The sequence below is a fragment of the Pecten maximus genome, chromosome 2 (assembly GCF_902652985.1).
Source record: "Pecten maximus chromosome 2, xPecMax1.1, whole genome shotgun sequence".
NCBI lineage: Eukaryota > Metazoa > Mollusca > Bivalvia > Pectinida > Pectinidae > Pecten > Pecten maximus.
The window spans coordinates 49,936,981-49,949,831 of record NC_047016.1 but is presented as its reverse complement, the minus strand read 5'-3'; the positions used below and the strand labels follow the sequence as shown (position 1 = coordinate 49,949,831).

Sequence of the window (12,851 nt, the reverse complement as noted above, 5' to 3'; positions counted from 1 at the left end):
AATAATAATCAGTGTAATTTTTATTTGATAAAAAAAATGCTAAAATTGCACAGAATAATTTCTCTGTATTCAACTAACAATTAATAATTCTATAACACATGCACATGTGAATTGTTATGTATCACGACACAGTTTTTAAAAAAAGAACTACATATTTACTATGGTTGTGTCTGCTGCCTGAAATGTTTATTCCTTGTGTAACATTGCAGTCAAACCTCATGTGGTATCATATGGAGAGAGTAAGTTTGACCTCTTTACGCCCATTACATGTATCCATCCTCGCTTCAATATAGTCCCCTCTCAAAAGTTCACGAGTCGCCGTAGCAACTTTTAAAATGACGTCTGCTCATGGCTTACAGCCGACCATGTCAGGGGTTGATTGTGGTTTAGAAGTAAAAAAAATAATTAGTGAAAGGTTTAAATGACGGACATTTGTAAAGAAATAACTACCAGTTTCAGTCGGTATTGGTTGTTGCAAATTTCGATGAACTTTTTTGGCAAATTCTGATAAAACTTTGAGCTTTTGGGAGGAGTTGATCTTGAGTAATTCTTAGACGCTAATGTATCTTGCATCATGTAGCTTAAAATGTATCATTATAGTATTATCAAACTATTCTTTTTGCGTATTCTATATTTGCTTATATCTTTAAGCTTCTAATAGGTGGATTCTCTTCTCATTTTTCTAAGCATATATATATATTGATGTACATTGTATATACATGTACTGATGTATCTCCCGACTATCTTATAATCATGTATTACTACGGAAATCTTATGCGAAGATAGGGAAAATATACAATGAATTATCATATATTCCTTCTTTGAATATCAAAATATTTGAATTCTAGGGTAATACATACTTGGGATCTATATACGCTGTTTTCAGTTGTCAGGAAACAAGAGTGACTGTTTTTCCGTTATAAATTAAAGTGGGGAAATCCCCAAAGAACCGAAGTCCATTCAGTATAGTTTAGGAAAAAGTTTGTCTTCTAGATCTCATTTTATCCGTTGGCGAGGATTGCATACAGCACAGAAGTTACTAATGCCTTCGGTGTAAGGCTGAACACGATGAAACCTGAGCTATATCTCAAATGTCGGTAAACTTGATGTGTTCAGATATAAGCTATTCACGATCACAACTTCATACTGGACATATGTCATATCTGTTGACAATGTCTATAGGCGGGTGAAAAATTTGCAAATGGTTGCTGTTTTCCACTTTTTACTTGGTCAGTGATTATTATTGCTATTTCTTATTTTCTTTGAGTTGTCTTGGTAACAAACTGGGTGTTGATTTAATTAAGTTATTTTTAATACCTCCCTTCTTGTGAGCTGTACTTAGTTACTGGTTTACCACCTACATGACTCCACCTATTGCTAGATTTTGTCTCACCGACTATAGTCAGTGTTCTCAGCTATAAATCCTACTCCCTATAAAGGCTGGACTGTCACTCTGAATACTTATTACAAACCAAGTAGACTTTAGATTTAAGTGATGAAAATGCTTTATTTAATTGGGACAAATAATTCATTTACCAATATTTGTTTTAATTTTATGCTTTAAGTGTGTTCAGCTTAGTAATCTTCGTTTCATGTGTGTAATATTGCGGTGAATTTTTTTTTCATTTTTTTTTTTTTTAAGATTTAGTCTAAAAATTATTCTGTTTTCACAAATGCGAAATTGGTCAATATTTCCTACCTTGTATGTTGTTTTGTTAATGAATAAGTTTTTTTTCTCTGATTAAGTTCAGTTTTTCAAAAAAAAAAAATAAAAATTACCTTTGTAACAAACACTATTTTTCATACGTCATTTTTGCCTATAAATTTACTGTGTGGACTAAAAACAAGATATTCAGCTGTTTTTATTTTTAGATATAATTTAGATATAATTGCTGCTAGAGAGAGGAGATGAATGCTGTTAGTCATTGATTAATAATAATTAATGATCTTTTGTACAAATTTTAAATATCCTATATGTTTTATGGAAATTTGACAGTTTAATATTGGAATGTATTTGATTAGTTTTAGTTTAATAACTTGTTGAAGCAAGCAATTGAACAATCACATGTGGGGACTTTTGGGATCAAAATAAACTCGGATTCACTTTCTGACAATTTACATTGATGAATATGAAATATACAATGTAGTTTCATTACAAAGTTAATGCTTACTAATTTTGGTAAATAAGTTGTTTACTGTTTTATGCTTGTTGTTGAAATGATTGATGTTTGATAATGTTATAAAGATGATAAAGATGTTTTGATATGTTTTATCTTTAATGGAAATTAAAAAAAACAAAAAAAAACAACTTTTTTTTAGAGATTTTACCAACTTATATTGTTAGACTATTTGGATGGTAGATTTTAGAGAAAACCATTTTAAACATATCCATGGGAACAGATATTTCTTGAAAACTTCAACATATTTTGATATTTATAGATGAAATACAATATGTACCATACATATTTTATGTTTTCTAGTTGAAATATTTTGTATTGTGAACAGCTTATGGTTTTCACAGGCTCAGTAGTGAGTTGTATGGGCATCGAGCAGATCAAACATTATATTTTAAGCATCCTCCAACGTATATCTTCGCAAAATTAGAATGAATGTAAATTAGCCTTGTACTCAAAGTGAATCACCCAGCATTTATATCTCCACTTCGGGGTGCCCATAGAAACCCAGTTTGTAATGTCTTTGAGGTATCATTGGGCCTCTTCAGCAGCATGTTTGGGGGAACCATGCAAGATATCATGGGGACCCCTTTTGTAAAATATTTGGGGACACCACATATGCAATCATGGGGATCCCTTTTGATATATATTTGGGGACACCATGCAAGATATCATGGGGACCCCTTTTGTAAAATATTTGGGGACACCACATATGCAATCATGGGGATCCCTTTGATATATATTTGGGGACACCATGCAAGATATCATGGGGACCCCTTTTGTAAAATATTTGGGGACACCACATATGCAATCATGGGGATCCCTTTTGATATATATTAAGGGACACCATGCAAGGTATTCTGGAGACCCCTTTTGTACTTTATATTGGAAAACCATGCAAGATATCATGGGGATCCCTTCTGTATTATATTTGGGGACACCACATATGCAATCATGGGGATCCCTTTTGATATATATTAAGGGACACCATGCAAGGTATTCTGGAGACCCCTTTTGTACTTTATATTGGGAAACCATGCAAGATATCATGGGGATCCCTTCTGTATTATATTTGGGGACACCACACATGGTATCATGGGGATCCCTTTTGTAATATATTTGGGAACACCACGCATGGTATCATGGGGACCCCTTTGTAATATATTTGGGGACACCACGCATGGTATCATGGGGACCCCTTTGTAATATATTTGGGGACACCACGCATGGTATCATGGGGATCCCTTTTGTAATATATTTGGGAACACCACGCATGGTATCATGGGGACCCCTTTGTAATATATTTGGGGACACCATGCATGGTATCATGGGGATCCCTTTTGTAATATATTATGGGACACCACGCATGGTATCATGGGGACCCCTTGTGTATTATATTTGGGGACACCATCTGAGGTATCAGGGGGATCCATTAGTGCCTGATAGTATCCTTGTTTAACACACTTTCCTGCTTCTTTCTATAAATAACCCTATACTTGTATTAGTGATGCGTCATAACCCAACTGGCTTGGGGATCACTTTGGTCCGACTCTACACTATAAGGAATGGCTGCTAGTTAGGGAATTTATTTCTGTGTCTTAATTCAGCTTTTTAATTATCAAAACAATAATCATTACAATTATTTTATAGAATCATGCAAAAAGAAAAAAAAATTGAATTGAGAATTTTAAATACATATTAATTAAAAAATGTCTCTCTTCACACAAAAGTTGAACCAGAATAATGCCACGTATCTTCAATATGTTTGAATTGGCTGGATAAAATAATTATATTTTCTAGAGATGATGCACCAAGAAATTGTTATTTAAATTGTAGCTAGATATTTATAAGGTAATTATCAAAAATTATGAAATGAATTTTGTGAGATGCTCAAGAGAATGTTGGTCTATATACTTATGACAAACCATAACTCTATGTGACCAATAAGCATTTATAAGCAAGGAATGAAAATAATCTTTCTGTTATGAACATTCTTTTGGCTAAATATGATCACATGTACTAATTGTAAAATAGCATGATGCATGCTGGTTTGCTCACTGAGTTCCTAGTTCACAAGTATCATTTTGTTGCCAGAGTTAGTCATGAGTCGTTAAGTGGATATTACTCCAGTTTTAGATAAGAAATTTACCAACATGAATAATCAAGAAATGGGAAGAGATGAAATGATTATGTCATTATATTTTTGTGGTGTATAGATAAACCTTACCTTGTGTTAAAGAATTTCTTTTTTTTTCTAGGAAAGAGAAATGAAGAGACAACAGTCATTGATGATGAAGGAACAGGTGAGATTGGCATTCATGGTCTCATGAACACTCATAGCATTGTTAGTTCATGGGTCTATAATACCAGTACCTATCACTACAGTAAAACTAAAATTTGTTACATGTACAGGATTTTAAAATTTGATTTTAAATTTTGGTTAATTCACAGTCAGGGATTCAAACTTGCCTATAAAAAAAGCAGAAATTTGTATCAGCCAGTTTGTCTAATGAAAGCATTGCTGTATTGGTAAACAGAATTATAAACTGATGGCTTTAATTTTTATATTATCCATATATTTCATTAGATTACTGCTCATTGTAGCCTTGAATTTAATTTGTGTCATTATTTTCAGGAGCGAGAGAGGAAAAGGCAGCATATTCTACTGGTCAAAGCTATGGAGGCCCAGAAGAAACAGGCAGTAAGGCCTATCCTATTTATAGTCTATACAGCATTTAAACTTGTACCACAAGAGAATTATTTTTAATTTTTCTAAATCAATAGATTTCCTTACATGTTTGTTAGGGGTATACATGTATACACATAATGGTCATTTAAGGAATACTAGATCAATGAGAAGAGAAATAGGGTTAGGTGTCTGAAAGTTTTTAAAATTTAAAATTAAATGTTGTAAATTTTAAATTTGTCTGAAAGATTTTAGAATTAATAATCAAATGTTCTAGATTATAAATGTACTGCGATTAGTCTATATCTCATACATTGTTTCTGTTAATGACCTGGAACTAGACTCAGGAAAGTGGAATTTCACCTGGCCCCAGGATCATCAATATTCCCGAGCTTAAAGGTTTCCATAGGAAAGCACTACAGAAATAAAGACTCTGTCCCTAACTAGGATGTTTCCTAAATTCTGTAATGCTTTCTTCTGGAAAATTTTAAGTTAAGGAATTTTCTGAAGAAAGGAACAATGATGAAATTGGGGCCTGATACATTTGAATTGTTTTGAGGGAAATGGTCACAGTTTTAAATTTATTTAAAATCAAAAATAATATTCATTGTGTCAGGTGTTAAAATACTTATTTTTATATCTCATAACTTTTATAAAATGGTATATGAATAATGATAATGATGTAAATGTACTTTACATGGGTTCGTTATTAGATATGATTTTGTGACACAAATCAAACTTTTTGAGTATCGGTAGTACAACGGTACATGTAGTTCATTTCAAAATCTAATTATAATATTTGTTTTCTTCAAAAGGAAAGGGATCGCCTGAAGGAAGAAAAAGTTGTAGAGAAACGAATGGTCAGGGAAAGGAAGATGGTGAGTAGTTGAAAATGTTCACAACAAAATCTGTTACAAAATATTTTCACTGTTAAAAAATGTAAAAGTTGTTTAAAACTATTGATACCAAAAATTGAACATCATTATTCTAAAACTTGATATATTGTTGATTTTTTTTTTGTGCAGGAGCAAAAGCGTTGGGAACTGCAGATGGCAAGGGAGCTGAAAAAACCCACAGAGGATATGGAACTGAGAGACAGTCGGGTAAGTTGCACGGTCAAACATCACAAAGAATTTCGGGAAATTTGACCAATTGTTTAAATCACAAGTGACAAAGATTTTGCTTTAAGATTTACCAGTAAAGATAATGTGTTATATTTTCCCAGCCATTACCAGAGTATCCTCGGATACCAGGGATCCAAACGGACAGTGCCGCCTTTGCCGATATCCTTATGGTGTTGGAGTTTCTCCATAACTTCGCTGATGCCCTGGGATATGGTAAGTCTGAAAATTTCATTATTTTAGGTATACTTAGATATACTTATAACACATCAAAGATTTTTTTATGAGTTTATGTATATTTTACTCATTGAAAATTATTGGTTTTAAGATATAAGGAAATACTTCAGCTTGAAATTTTGATTTGAAAGCATTACTGAATTTAAGGAAAGTTATCTTTAAATCTAATGATTCTTTCCTGTGGAAATATTACGTTTAGTTTTTGTAAGGTAAAGACATTGACAAAACCTGGGGCAGGTAACAAATAAATTATTGTGAACATATTAATTTTGATCCACTCAAATTTTCATACATTTCCAAATTATAACAAATAAGTGCAATGAAGAGTTAGCGCATTCTCATATTTTCGGTAGGAATAGCACAAAGATAATGTAATTACCACAATCATAACTTAGCCAAATACTTCAAGAGCTTTAATAGGTAATGTTATTAAAGCAATCATAACTTGGCCAAATGCTTCAAGAGCAAAAAGCACAAAAATAAAATTAAAATTCTTAATGCTTTATATGTTATATATATATATATAGATCTCTAAGTATTAAATCATAATCCTGCTGTGGAAGGAAACAATCTCAAATCACATTCATTCTGACGGGCAAAGGCTTGTACTTGCGTATAGTGCGCAGTGGTCTTTTTCACTATACGCGAATATTTACGGTACATTTACTGTACCTGTTTTTTTTTATTTGTGTGACAGACAAGGACACACTGCCGACACTGAGAGGCCTACAGGATGGCATTCTGGGTAAAACGGAGGAGGACAGCGAGGATTACGTCTCCCTCGTTTCCCACCTGCTACGCTACGCTATCAGTGACCCTGGTGTCCCCAATCCTAAAGAAGCTGTCACAAAGCTAGGGCAGAAAATCGTTGACATGGAGATCACAGACTCCATCGTTTCAGAGATTTTACGAATTTTTGTTGTGGCCAGGAATGGTGGAAGTAATGAGGTAGTTACACAGCTGAGTTTGATTGTTATTAAGTAACATATTTCTAGCAATTGTACTTTCTATAATATTTTTTAATCAATAATTGAGTAACTTAAAAACATCTGTGATTATTGTAAGTCTTTACCAACATTATATTTTCAATTTTTTATTTTTTCATTTTTTGTCCCCACAAAATTGGTGGCTTGAAAAATCTCATGAAATGAAATTTGATAAATTTTGTCGTATATCTATTGGAATAATGAATGAATACTTTTAATGGAATTTTACAAAATATCATTCTGGGTAATAACACTTAAAGCATATATACATTAAAGGTAAAGATTACCTTCAATTAGAACTGTCTAGAACCGTACTGGCTCTATAATGTATAGACATTTATTGCTAGGATTATCTTCAGTTTTAAAAGGTATTTTTAAATACATTTTGTATAATCAGTTATGAGACCAAATATATTTAGGAAGACATGCAAGTTATATATTTATGATTTGTTGTTATGTAAACATCAAAATGTCAGTTTAGAAACTGAGGTTTTCGCATACGGTGTCATAAATACATTCACAGTGATATTTATTGCATACTTGTGATGTTACAGATGAGCGACTGGTTGTCACAGTTACCTCTCGAGTCACTGGACCATATCAGGAAAGCTGCCATTCTAGCATTTCTATGCAATGAACTGCTTTGTGGAAAATCTATTTCTTCGTAAGTTTTCTGAAGTGACCAACTTAATGTAAAAAACTATTAATACTTCAAAGATATGTACATTTTAAGATTCTAAACTGTTAATATGTAGATACTGAAAATTACTTGTTTTATTTTTGTGTGTACGAATGATAAAAATGAGTTTTAATTGGGAATAGTTGACCTTGTAATTGAGAGGAAACTATTTCAATATTATAAGCAATTTTTTTTGCAAAAATAAAATTCAATTCAGTTGTTGAATGAAAAGTTGTGAATGAACATCTAAAATAATTAAGGCTGCTTAAGGTAGTATTAGATATGTTATATTATATGTATTTGGTTGATTGAGTGGTTTAGTTATCTCCCTTTGTTAAAATATCTCCAGAGAGATCGAGAAGCACTTGGACCGTATGGGGGACATCCGCCGTGACAAATGGGTTGTCGAAGGCAAACTCCGCCGGCTCCGGGTACTACAGGCTAAAAAGTTTCATCGGCCTGTCTCCAAACCTGTCTCTGACCTAGATTCCTCAGCTCAGGGGCCGGAGGGTGATGAGTCGCAGAACACCTCCGGCATGAATAAACGCTGTAGTGATGATGAGGAGGAGAAGGAAGAGGAAAGTGGTAACGACAGTGACGATGATGCCCAGTCTGGATGCCAGGAAACAGATGGAGATGTAAGGAAATGTTTGGAAAATTTGGCGGAAAAATATCAGAAGAGATGTGTTTTGATTTCAGAATAGAAATTCATGCCTAGTTTTGTTGGTGTGCAGAAAAAATATCCATAGTAGTCACCATAAAAGTTACAAATCCTTAAGAATTAGCTTAGATGTTCATAAATGTTAGAATGGCATTCATGGTATCATTAGTGACATGTGGCACTGATAGTAATACTTTAGAATTTGACTTGTGGATCTCACAATTCAGGCAACATTTTGAGAGAAAAGTACTCTGGAGTTGTCTTCTTTGAATTAAGCATTTTAATTTATAGAAATTCCTTTAAGAAGTTTTTAATCATAGCGTACCATATTTTATCTCCAGGAGGAAGAGCCACTGTCACTGGAAGAGTGCGATAAACAGCTTGAAAAGTTACAAAAGGTAGGTAACTCCTAACCAAAGTTTTCACCAACCAAAATTTACGTAACATATTGTCTTGTTGGTTTTTAACAAAATTGATGATGGGAAACACATCCAACACATTGGGTATGTGAAAGTCTTCATTGAAATTGGGTGTCTTGTTATATGTATTTGTATTATGTAAAAATAAATAATAAAAAAAATTTGCAAAATGCAATTTCATTTTATATATACAATGTAATTGTATTTTTCTTCAAATCAAATATTATTTCAACATTTGTGAATGACAAGTTGATTCCTAAATAGTGAATTAGGCGAGAAAAATCTTAACAGCTCAGCAACCTTTAAAGTAATATAAGACCTTGTTTAGTGTGGGAAGAAGTGCTGCTGTCATTAAAACAGGAAATGTATTTGTTGATTTGGTAAAATATCCAACTCAAATCGGAAAGGACTTTATTTATATTGTTTTGTAAATCTCGTTTCTGTTTACTTTCAGCAACATGCTCAGTACAGAGCAAAAGTGTTCAAGTCTTCCCATAAACTTCGTGCAATAATGGTTGGCTCGGACCGATACCGGCGTAAGTACTGGGTACTGCCGTGTGCCGGAGGTGTGTTTGTTGAGGGCCTCGAGACCGGAAAGTCGGTGGAGGATGAGGATCTGAAAGAGGAAGTCCAAGAAATCAAGGAGGAAATAGTTGAGATAAAAACAGAAAGTGAGGAAATAAAGGAAGAAGAAAAAATGGAATGTGAAAATTCTAATTTAAATGGAAGTATTGTTAAAGAGGAAAAGTGTGAAGATGAAAAAATGACAATCAAAACGGACAAACCAGACATAAAAGTGAAGCAACTACAGTAAAGTCAGAACGGAAAGAAGATCGTAATGTTTGGGATACGGTAAAGGAAGAAGGTTTGGATAAGGGATGTTCTCTCTCCACGGCAACCAAGATGGAGGTTGACGAAGAAAAGAATGAATGTAAGTCAGAAACTGGCCAAGCAGCTATTGTGACTTCGGCATTATTTCCTACCTCATGGAAAATGGACAAACACAAGCAGACGACTTGTAATGGGGAGATAACTCCTACTACCTCAGTGTGCAATAATAAACTGGACTGCTCTGTTAAAAGTTCCTCGAACATATTTCTGCAGTCCCCATCCTCCAGTAAACTCAGTGACTTGTGTAGTAGTGAATCCTCCGCCATTTCGCCCTCCAAAAGTGAGGGTAAAAGTGACGATTCTAAATCGGTTGTGAACAACAGTTTGCTTACCTCCCCTTCGCCTCTCATTACACCATATTCTTCAGCACCTTCATTGTTTTTCCCCCCATTCAGTCCATCCCTCAATGGCGCCTTAGGTTCCAATCCTTCCACCTCTAGCCTGTCCCCCGGGGGATCCAGTCCCCGCCCAGCTCACCAACACCAAAAGAGCAGCACCCCATCCCACACGGAGGGCAAAGCTAGCTTTCTCAGCATCGACACACTTCTCAAGAAGGACCACTCTCATTTGACCAGCCAGAACAATCATTTCCTACAGAGCCCTCTTTTCCCAGTCTCACCGGATCAAATGATCAAATCATTAAGTTCCTCCACAGATGGTGAACAAAAACCGTGGTTCAGCATCTTACCCAGAATGCCTTGTGATGACCTCAGTATGACTCAGGGAAGCTCGCCCCAGGTTGGCCTAAGCACTAGTCCGTTCTCTGGCGCCTCTCCGTTTTTCTCGCCCATGTCCCTGCGTGCCTTCCCCCTCCACAGCCCGTCATTTTCCTCATTCCAAATGGGCCAGCTTTATAGTCCCAACAACTACAGTGCCACGACGGCTTCCACCAACACGAGCTGTGACTCGCCCTCAAAACTCAACGATTCCTCCTTCAAGGTGCCTCTCACACCCAAGGTAGAGATGGATACCTGGGCGTCGGGAGGCCAGCAGCAGGAATCAACGGAGGCCATCCTCAAGGAGCTCCAGGGAGAAAGGCAGCCTATTCCAGAAGGTGAGGTGTTTCACTAGTATTTTATCTGAATTTAAATGTTTCAGGGAGAATACAATAATATTTATTATTTTAGACATGTAAACTACAGAAATCTAAGAATGTTTCATTAAATCAGTATACAGTTATAGAAATGTTATTTTATTTATTGTATGTTATTTTCCCCATATTCATACAAATAGGGGTTGCATGATTGTTGAGCATGTTAATATGGATAAAGTTATTGTTAATGATGTTGATATGGATATAGTTATTGATAATGATATTTTCTCTTACTCTTGTATTGTCAAAAGTTTGTTAAGACAATTAACCCATTATCCTGTAACCCTAGCTGTTGTAGGCCCTGATGTAAAATATCTACAGTGTAAAAGGTAAAAATTTGGTTAATGATTTAAAAACCTATGAGATTATATATTTTTTTATCATTAAAAAATTAACTTTTTCAGACATGAAGAAAAGTTGGTGGCGTGTAACTGATCCTGAACAACTAAGAACGTTACAGCGGCACTGTCATCCTCGTGGAATCCGCGAGAAAAATCTCCAGAAATCCTTCCAGAAATACATGGACTACGCCTGTGACTCATGCTCCAAAGGAAACAAGGAAAGTAAGTAGAAACATTTTCTTGTTGGGAAATAATTTTATTCACTTTCTGTCACTATTCTACCTCAGAAATCAGATAATATGCAGATTATTAGGAATGAATGAGGATGCAATTGAATTGATAAAATAATGCAGATCGATGCTGAACAAGAAAATAGAATTCGCTGGCATGTCTGCTGATCTGAACATTGGGTCAGCTTATTATCAGGCATTGGCTTATTACCAGACATCGGCTTATTGCCAGACATGGGCTTATTACCAGACATGGGCTTATTACCAGACATGGGCTTATTACCAGACATGGGCTTATTACCAGACATGGGCTTATTACCAGACATGGGCTTATTACCAGACATGGGCTTATTACCAGACATGGGCTTATTACCAGACATGGGCTTATTACCAGACATGGGCTTATTACCAGACATCGGCTTATTACCAGACATGGGCTTATTACCAGACATGGGCTTATTACCAGACATCGGCTTATTACCAGACATCGGCTTATTGCTAGATAATTGCAGAGTATTATAAAACATAGTGTTGTCATGTATCATCTAATACAACATTTGATGTGTAGTTGTATCCCTGGAGTCCGACTCCTCAGAAGAAGATGAGGAGGAAGAAGAGGAAGGAGAGAAGGAAGGAGATGGCCAGGAGAAGAAAGAGAAAGAAAGCGATGAAAAAGAGGTGGAGGACGAGGAGAAATCAAAGAAGAAGAAAGCAAAGGAAACACCGCCCCCGCCACAGAAGGAATGGTTGCCCGAGATTGCACACCAGGTGGAGCTGTCGGTGCTGGAGGAAGTGGAGAATTTGGTGGAACGTGTAGCTTCAGCAAGTCTACAGGTCAAGGTTTGTTTTATACCTTAGGTAGTGGAGAAAGCACTGCATGCTTCACACACGACATTTTGTCGGCGTTTGGTAGTTTCTTGGTTTTCCTAGCTGAGTGTGGTGCCCTGCATGAACCTAACTGTAAGGTATGTCAAGGATAGTATCGCAGATTTACAACGATATCGCCATAGCGACGATGGTATCCTAGATATACAACGATATCACCATAGCAACGATGGTATCCTAGATAAACAACCATATCACCATGGCAACACTTGCATCCTAGATATACAACCATATCACCATAGCAACACTTGTATCCTAGATATACAACCTTATCACCATAGCAACACTTGTATCCTAGATATACAACCATATCACCATAGCAACGATGGTATCCTAGATATACAACCACATCACCATAGCAACGATGGTATCCTAGTTATACAACCACATCACCATAGCAACACTTGTATCCTAGATATACAACCATATCACCATAGCAACAATGATA

The 12,851-nt window shown here is 35.4% G+C and overlaps 1 protein-coding gene across 1 annotated transcript in view; it reads left to right on the top strand.

The window, feature by feature from the left end:
- Window positions 1-12,851, top strand: part of LOC117322368 — a 54,069-nt gene that overhangs the window by 30,068 nt on the left and 11,150 nt on the right. Inside the window, 14 exon segments of the mRNA XM_033877235.1 lie at window positions 210-239; window positions 4,433-4,477; window positions 4,810-4,875; window positions 5,676-5,738; window positions 5,886-5,963; window positions 6,086-6,197; window positions 6,916-7,166; window positions 7,759-7,868; window positions 8,233-8,521; window positions 8,886-8,942; window positions 9,418-9,777; window positions 9,780-10,908; window positions 11,352-11,510; window positions 12,087-12,358. Of these exon segments, the coding sequence (XP_033733126.1) occupies window positions 210-239; window positions 4,433-4,477; window positions 4,810-4,875; window positions 5,676-5,738; window positions 5,886-5,963; window positions 6,086-6,197; window positions 6,916-7,166; window positions 7,759-7,868; window positions 8,233-8,521; window positions 8,886-8,942; window positions 9,418-9,777; window positions 9,780-10,908; window positions 11,352-11,510; window positions 12,087-12,358 (3,021 nt within the window).